The sequence below is a fragment of the Convolutriloba macropyga genome, chromosome 3, assembly GCF_964194025.1.
Source record: "Convolutriloba macropyga chromosome 3, txConMacr16.3, whole genome shotgun sequence".
Taxonomy (NCBI): domain Eukaryota; kingdom Metazoa; phylum Xenacoelomorpha; order Acoela; family Convolutidae; genus Convolutriloba; species Convolutriloba macropyga.
Window position 1 is genome coordinate 38,929,488 of NC_134470.1, and position 9,477 is coordinate 38,938,964.

General features: G+C 34.8%; 1 protein-coding gene across 4 annotated transcripts in view; it reads right to left on the reverse strand.

Moving 5' to 3' along the window:
* Positions 1-5,909, reverse strand: part of LOC142336193 (uncharacterized) — a 72,332-nt gene extending 66,423 nt beyond the window's left edge. For 2 of the 4 annotated variants that reach the window (XM_075384837.1, XM_075384839.1), the window contains exons 1-2: positions 5,475-5,909; positions 1,968-2,382 (exon numbers count right to left, since the gene is read on the reverse strand). In XM_075384837.1, the coding sequence (XP_075240952.1) occupies positions 1,968-2,382; positions 5,475-5,688 (629 nt within the window). In that variant the 5' untranslated portion in view covers positions 5,689-5,909. The remainder of the gene's footprint in view (positions 1-1,967; positions 2,383-5,474) is intronic. The other 2 variants (XR_012758894.1, XM_075384838.1) reach the window with 2 other exon arrangements.
* Between the last annotated feature and the right edge of the window lie 3,568 nt (positions 5,910-9,477).

Sequence of the window (9,477 nt, forward strand, 5' to 3'; positions counted from 1 at the left end):
TGTAACCAAATAATGTTGCTTTGTTATAGCTATACGTAGATTTATATAAATTGAATAGATGACGAATACAATCCTCGAACTACTGATTGTTTTTGGATATTATCAGAGTTTATACCACCGTTTTTTGCGTGTAGTTCATCTGCGGAAAATAGGTTTTTCTTTTTGGGTGGAAGTGCGCTTTTGGAGTGGAGTAGCTACAAAGAGATGAAGAAAAATTTTTAACAAGCGAGGAGAGAAATCTTCTGAAAGCATCTTGCTAAAGTTGAACGATTGGTTTAAAAAAGCATTCCGCCTCTTCCTTTACCCACCTATTCTAAAACCAGGGGCAGTTTTACTAGTATCAGATGTTTCACCGATTGCAATACGAGTGTAGTAGTAAAAATCCTTCCGCCAAAATTCTAAAGAAAAATGCCGAAGCAAAAACAGTCAAGGGCCAACAATCCAACTTAACCTTGCAGTTCACACAATCTATCATGCCACAATACCGTTTTTTGAATTGTTTCAAATGCAATAAATGGGTCTACGTGGATTATTGTACCAATCAATTTTCATTGCATTATTATTACGATGTTAGGGCTGGCCGAAATTGTAGGTTTTTTGTGACAAATTAAGCACAAACTAAGTTTGAATTCAGCGAGAATATGATTTGTTTGAACTTTTTTCCCTTTTGCTCTTGCATCTATTAGTGGTATTACGTATTTTCTTTCGGATAGGCGAAAACGTTTCTATTTTCGGCAAATCGTCGTGTCAATATCATCAACATAAAGTTTGATGCTATGCTTTCAATTATTTTTTTGTCAAACCCAATTGCTTTGGAAAAAATTTTTTATTTTTTTATGGTCTACTTAAAACTCATTTGCCTATCTGCTGACAATTTAAAACTGTTCTATCTCTAAATGCTTTTCAAGATTGTCAAAGACATCAACAACCGTAACACGATACCTTCAATGAATATATGAATATTACCACAGGGTTATTATCTCCATCGAGAAGTTATGAAACTCTGAGGCGTTTGGTAATGGTTTTAACCAACTCTCATTGCGATTACAGCCGCAAGTTATGCAGCAGTTTTTATCGCAGGGCCAGTTGACTAATGTCTTTGCTCAAATCTAGCGCAAAATATCAAAAACGTCAATAATAAAATCTTGGGGATAAAAAGTGGAGCAGGGATTCCTCACCACTTTCAAACTCAATTGAATTGGTTAGCAGTTTTTGAGACTGCCTTTGATATTTACATTGCTTGGTTATTTTCCTTTCGCTCTATCATCGTTTAGAGCAATTGCAGTTCTTATGCCATAGTTTAAAAAGTCGTTAATTTGTTCACTCTTATTTATAAGGAAAAAATATCTGGCCCGGATAAAGAAACAGGCATTCAAATCGATGCTTGTAAGTTTGAATGCCTTTTTCTTTATCCCGGTCAGACATTTTTCTATACTTATACTATACTTGCCATGTGGCCTCCCGTAGATTGTGACCACTTACAATTTTGCTTGCTTTTTCACTCCCTTTTGATATATAATAACTGTGATGGCTAGTGTTATCTCTAATTTGACTAGCCCACTCTCTCCGTTACAAAGCACGTGTCATTACATAGTAAATCGTTATGTAAAAACATGGCACGTGCGTCTGATGGTGGGGGGGGGGGTGCAAATAATGTGCACCCACTAAGCTGGGGGAGGGGGGCACAAAATTGTTCAAAGGGGAGCGAAACAGTCCGAAAATGATGATTATAAATCTGGTAGCACTGATGTATTTGATGAACCATTTTCAGATCTGCTTATGGCATTGGAAATTACTTTTATGCTTCCTAGGAGCTTGTATTATTTTTGTACCTGGTAACGTCTTATGGAGAACGGGGGGGGGGGGGTCTTAAAAAGCGCGGGGTGGCGCGGGGGGGGGGGGGGGGAGGAGGGAGAACAGGTTTATTTTCAACGTTCGTCTGTCGCAAACAGAAAAATATTCCTCACGCGTATGTGGGGCGGTCACCATCACCATCACCATTGTATCCGTGGTCGTTGTTCTGTGCAGGGTAGTAGGAGTCCTGGCACTTGCTGGGGTGGAAATGTTTCAGGGAATTGGGGTGTACTTTGCTCATCAGCACAATTGCTTCCGCAATAGAGGTCAAACTGTCGGCCAGTTCGTCTTCCAGGTCATCATCATCATCGTCGTGATCGTATCCACCACCAGCGTGATGATCACCTCCGTCTGACGGGTAGTTCCCTCCGTCTGTGGGATAGTACCCGGAGCCAGTGGGATATCCGCCTTCATGAGGCTCGTATCCACCTCCGGATGGATAGTAGCCACTGCCCGGGTAATAGTTCCCATCTCCGTTGCCCGCTTGGGCTATCGGGTCTGCCGAATCAGTGGGCAGTAACTGGTCTTCTGAAAAACAGTTATTTTCCACTCAGTTGAAGGTTACACAGGTCTAGCTCTGTAACCAAAATCATATTCTACCAAGGACGTGTGTGAGAATATCAAGACTTTTGTGCGCACCTTTAGCTTTTGCAACAAAATGAAAAGAAAAAAGAAGAGAACTTGAATCTTTGCTCGTCTGACTTCTAACTGATTTTTGGCCTGCTTGATCTTAACCCCTATCCACGACCCAAATTGGTCTTTGCCTTTTTATGCACAAGTTGTCTTCTGCAAAAATGCCCACATTATGATCAAAATTACGCTTCAAATTTGGCTTTGATGGCTGTATTGGGATTATTTCTCTGAAATAAACTAGATTTCCAAAGAACATTCACATCTCCGGAAAAGAAAAACTGGCGACCAGTTTGTTTTTTCGAGTTGCATTCGAAAAGCATTATAAGCATTATAACAATTATAGCTTTAACTCACAGGTCTACTTGTTTTTAAAAAGTATTTGCTCGATATGAAAATATCAGACATTCATGAAAAGACCATTGCCCAAACATGATTTTTAATGTCTGCTATGTGTTTCAACATCCAAATTTATTTGGTGGTTAGAAAATTTATACTACCCCGCTGACTTTTTTATTCCGTCAATTTTGGGCTATCGATATCTTTTGGGGAGAAATAAAAAAGTGGTACCATTGAAAAACTCTTTAAAAACTGAATCAATTGTTTGTAGAAAATAAATTCTCAGAACTTTTAATTTCTGGAGGAAAAAATGAGGTTTGAAAATTTTTCTTATTTTTGACCTTAAAACTTTTTGTTCGTGCAATATATAATTTAGATAAAGCATAAAACTTTAAATGGAAATTCTTTCAGAACTTACCCAGCAGATTCATAAAAAGTAAGAATTATTGAGTATTTTTTTCTTCGTTCAAAACTTTATTCCAATCAAATAGTGAACTTTTATTGCTTTGAAAATTGCTATAGAATCATTAGTCTTTGATCTTAATAAATAAAAAAAAGGTTTATATTGGATACTTTAAACCGTTTTGGGGACCACCTAAATGAACTATTTAGCTAACCATAAATTAAGTTCAAAAAATGAAATGAAAGGTCTAGCAAAATGTCCACCCTATGTTCTTGTTGTTACTCAACTAAAAATTCAAAATCACTAAAAATGTACATAAGACCCCATCAGCCAGTTAAAATAACTTTATTGACGGCTTTAACTGAAAACATAAAAGACAGAAAAAATTCAAAAAGTTGATTAAGTTGAAATTGCATTGCTATTTTGATTTATTCATTTGATGCATATTTTTTCCAGTGATTTTTCCTGCCACAACTTGCAGGACAAACAGGCACGACTTTTTAGAGAAGACAGACAAAAAGGGAAAAAACTAGAAATAAAATTATTATTATAACTTGCTGATGTTATTGAGAATTAAGACTTCAAAATCAATAGTACTTGTCCGAAAAAAACTAGCAGGAAATGAAGATATGGTTCGCAAAAAAAAAACGACTAATAAAAATATTCAACATCAATTGACGACAAATGTAAGAGAAATCTAAATAACGGACAAGAAAAAACCATTTTTGTACAAAAACTTCAGAAAGTGACCTTTTCAACCTAAATGTAGTACTAATTTAGTAATTTCACCTTAATGGTCACCTGTATGACTATTAGAAAAAACTGAGGGACTTCAATGCATTTGATGACGTTTGCTTTTACCTATTTATCCCAATTTGAAAGCTCTGAGTCATCGGAAAAATGTGTGAACACCGCTTACAAAAAATTACAGCACCAATTAAATGCAAATTCTTTGATTTGTAAATAACCTGAGTGCGATAACACAGTGGTCAGTTATTAAAGAACCCTTATATAAATTCTTTTTAGGGTGGAAATTAAGACATTTGTTTCACTTTTGGGGGTGGACATTAAGACATTTTTTAGGGTGGAAAAGTTTCAGAATGGAAATTTTTTAGGGTGGAAATTATGACACCAGGGTGGAAATTAAGACGAAGCTCACTTTCACAAAAATTGTTATCACAATCATCATAAAATGGTTCCAATCAATCAACATAAAGTTCTAGTCGCCAGTTAATCGAACTAATTTTTGTCCAATTCCTTCATAGTATTGGGAGAGGAAAAATGTTTACGTGTTTTATTTGAGAACGGTTTGGAAGCCTTTGTTTTAGTTTGAGGTAAAAACTAAAGTTTTTTCAGCTTATTTGGAACTCTTTGTTCGTTTCTTTGTCGGAATTTGAGCTCCAAAAACAAATAATAGTTATAAAGAGTGAGAGGCCACTAAGTGCAGCTCTCTGATCCTAAAACAAGAATAGTCAGTTTCAACATTTTCCAAGAATTTTTTCTTAGATATTTCAGTTCTATAAGACTTAGACTAAGTTTTTTTGGTTAAGTTGGTCGCTGGAAAAGGGGGGAGAGACGTCTAACAAATCTATTTTTCAATTTCCGAATGTGGCTGTGAATTGAGAAACAAAACTTTTACAGTAGCTATCTTGGACTTCACATTACTACTGATTGTTCTTGTCTTCTCTTCCCCCATAACCCATTGATAAGAATGTTATTCAACAGGTTAGAACACTTCATGTGCGAAGGATAGCTATGGTGCTAACCCCGTTGTTTAAGTAGTCGTTCCCCCACTCATACGCCATTCCAAAACACACACACACACACACACACACACACACACATGCACACACACCCACCCACACACACGCACACACACACATACATACACACACACACACACACACACACACACACACACACACACACACACACACACACACAGACACACACACACACACACACACACACACAGAGACACACAACACACAGGCACACACATATACACACTTTCTCCATTTATTGAAGAATCTAAGTCATATTTATTAAACACGTTAATTTTAAACAAAGGATTTTCCATGTTTTTAGTTTCACTTAATTAAAGCGACGAGAATCCTCGTTTTTTATCCGTATTGTCGAAACGTTCGGCTTTCAAGCGCAAGAAATTATAGCCTTACGAAAATTTAATTTTTTCAAGATGCGGACTGCATGTGCAATCTTTATCTGGTATTAGTGCTAGTGATCTCACCCTTTCCATCGTCACCTGATTGGAAGTTTCCCCCTCCACTTAAGTCTGTAGTTGCAGCATCAGGCTTTGGGCTTGGTTGAGCTTGGCAATCACAAATTCCAATCATTGCGAAAACAATTACTCCGACTGTCAGAAGGGTCGTCCCTGTTTGCCACTCGTGGAAAATCTCTCCTCCCCCTCGCTTTTTCTTCTTTCGTATCACGTGCCAATCCATCAGTTGATTCAACTCAGAAATTTGCAAACACAATATCAGTTTACGGTAAGTTTAATTGCTTCTTGCTGAATTATTCTTTAATTTTGAGCTTGTGTTTTGTGACTGTAAGCTTGTATGTGTTCAACAATAATCAACCAGAATTTGACCAACAATTTTTTTAGTCAAATGTGCGTTCATTAATGATGAAAAGTTCATTTTAATACTTAATTCTCTGACGTAAGATTTATTTGAGCTTGAAGCACTCGTACCGTCCAAAATTTGGCTCAAAATTCCAAAAATGAAAGTTCTTTTGTCTCTGTTAATCAAAGCGTTTCATTCAAAAGTGACTATCGTAGATTTTTAACTTTAACGTGTCAATTAGTTACTTTAAATATGACTGCATGATGATATTTTGGTTTAAATTTATAAAGCAACTAGAGTTGAAAATGGTTGCTGTACTTCAAAAGTTAAAAGTTTTTGCTGCTTTTTATTGTATAATCATCAACCTGACAAACATTGTATGCAAAAACTTTTCGTCATTAACAAAACAAAGTTTGAACAATAGAAAAAAAAACACGTTAGTCCAACCCAAAATTCCACTCCCCGCTTTCTTATGGTCAATAATGATGATGCAACAATCAAAAATTGCTTGAATGTACTTCTCTGATTATATACAATGTGAAAGGGAGGGCGCTTCAAGCAAAAATTGAATGAACAAATTTGAGAGCTTGTATGCCAAAACTCCACTCAGACAGATTGCTGGCAATTGCATGTAAAGACTTCATATATGCGGCACATACAAAAGTCCTTGAGATGTCAATCATAATTGGATGAGATACTAGACTCGGCTACAAAGTGGGTGGATGAATTTTGAACAATCCCTTCCCAGGTCGAGGTGTGCGCTCGAAATTGTCCTGGTTCCATTTCGAGCGCAACGATTTCGAGCAAAAATTTCGAGCGTACGAGTGCACTTGAGTCTGGTCAAAAACGGATTTGAGCGCGCTCGAGTCTGATCAGAGGTGGATTCGAGGGCCTTTGAGTCTGATCATAAATGGTTCGAACGCAAGTGGCTCTGATCAGAAACAATTTTGAGCGAAATATGCCAAGTGCAGTGTTCCGATAAGAGTCTCATCTAAAGCCCAATGACTCTGATCAGAACCAAGGGGTCCAGTTGATAGCAATTGCCGGTCCCCTTTAGAGGAGTTTAATTAACTGTAGATCAAGACGTTTCTTCTGGAAAGATGTGTAAGTTAATCCATTGAGTACGAAATATGCACTAATGGTATAAAATACAAATTATTTTTGCCATAGCTGGGTTTTGTTGCCTTAGCAATACTTTCACAATTGGCGCTTCCATAGTTGAGTATTTTACTGCAATTATCAGTTTTTTACGAAATGAAGATATTATAGCAAAATTAAGATATTTGGTTACAATTAAAAAAAATTCTCTGATCAGAGAATTTTGAGCGAAATTGAGTCTGATCAGAACCGCTTCTGGGCGCGCTTAAATTTGATCGTAAACGACTACAAGCAACTGGGTCTGATCATAAACAATTCGAACGCAACTGAGTCTTGTCATAAACGGTTCTAGCGCAATTGGTTCTGATCATAAGCCGTTCGAGCTCAAGATAATTGATAATTCTGCGCTCGGAATTTTCCTATCAGAGAGCTTTTTGAGTGCAACTGAGTTTGGTCAGAGATGATTTCGGACGCAAATGGGCCTGATCAGAAATACATTTGCTTTCTGGTTGATCACAAGAAAAAAGGTCTCGCTCAGGTTGAGCAGAAAAAAGCTCTCGCAATTGTGTTTTATTTCCGGATGGAACTCGAGAATAACAGTAAAAGGAGTGATCATACCAAAACGAATAATAATAATGATAATAATAATAATAATAATAATAATAATAATAATAATAATAATAATAATAATAATAATAATAATAATACTAATAATAATAATAATAATAATAATAATAATAATAATAATAATAATAATAATAATAATAATAATAATAATAATAATAATAATAATACTAATAATAATAATAATAATAATAATAATAATAAAAATAATAATAATAATAATAATAATAATAATAATAATAATAATAATAATAATAATAATAATAAAAAAAATAATAATAATAATAGTAATAATAATAATAATAATAATAATAATAATAAAAATAATAATAATAATAATAATAATAATAATAATAAAAATAATAATAATAATAATAATAGTAATAATAATAATAATAATAATAATAATAATAATAATAACAATAATAATAATAATAATAATAATAATAATAATAATAATAATATTAATAATAATAATAATAATAATAATAATAATAATACTAATAATAATAATAATAATAATAATAATAATAATAATAATAATAATAATGATAATAATAATAATAATAATAATAATAATAATAATAATATTAATAATAATAACAGTAATAATAATAACGAATAAAAGAAGATTATTTAAAATAAAAAAAATAATAATACTATTAAAAACAATAATAATATTAACAAAATTAGTAATATTAATATTTAACTTCAGCGCAGGTGAGTACGTCTGATATAGAAAGTAGGCCATTTCGAGCGCAGAGAAACTGTCGAGAGCACTTGAGTGTGATCAGAGATGAAATCCAACGCAGGTGGTTCGAGTCAGAAAGGCAGTTCTGTTCGAGTGCATAGAAACTGTCGAGAGCGCGTGAGTCTGAGCAGCGGCACTTTCGGTCTGGTAAAGTCTTGACCAGGACGATTTCGAGCGCACATCTCGACCTGGGATGCAAAATCTGCTGGCCAGTTCCAGTTTTGGATGAGATCATAATTTTGCGTAAAACGGATGACTCTGGAGCCTTTAAGGTCGACTTTTAGTGTCCATCTCTACACTTGCTCACCATCGACAGAAGTGTGGTAGCATTCTGATACCAAAATTCATAAACTACAGATCTGTATTCAAAAATCGTATACTAATTTTGAAAACATAACCGGCTAACGTCGGGCAAAATGCTTCCAAACAACCCTCAAGTAGTTTGCCTAGTTAGTAGCCAACTGCGGCTTAGGGAAGCTAGAATTAGGGGAGAGGACGGTCAGCGGAGTGGGTCAATAGACGGAGAACGGTTTGGGAGAGGTGGACGGGAGGTTGGAGTATAGATCGACAGATGGAGCAGCGTGAACGGGGGGAAAGGATGGTTGAATGGGGGTAACTGCGGGGCGTCAATCTTCTATGATTAGAAACCGCCCTTCACATCATGATTCTTTGTCTCTCTTCTGTGGCTTCCGGTAATCGCAAACTAAGAAAACAGTAAGGCGAAAGGCTCTAATAAAGCTGCTCAGACAAATAACGCCTTCCAAGCTTTGCTTGTTAAACCCGTTTTTGCGGATGAAGAGCTAAAAAGGTCAGACGAAAAACCGGTCAAGTGAAGCATCGCATAAAAAAGAATACATTACTATTATAATTGGTACAGGCTTCGTCAGATCGGTTCAGTGACACAATTTAATCTTCATTTTGTCGCGTGTTCCAATAAACAAGTAATTGAGTTCTACGACAGTTCTAGAAAACTGACTAATGGTTTGCTATGCGATTCTCCCTTCCGAAAGGACAATCGGTAACTTGATAATAATAATAATAATGATAATAATAATAATAATAATAATAATAATAATAATAATAATAATAATAATAATAATAATGATAATAATAATAATAATAATAATAATAATAATAATAATAATAATATTAATAATAATAACAGTAATAATAATAACGAATAAAAGAAGATTATT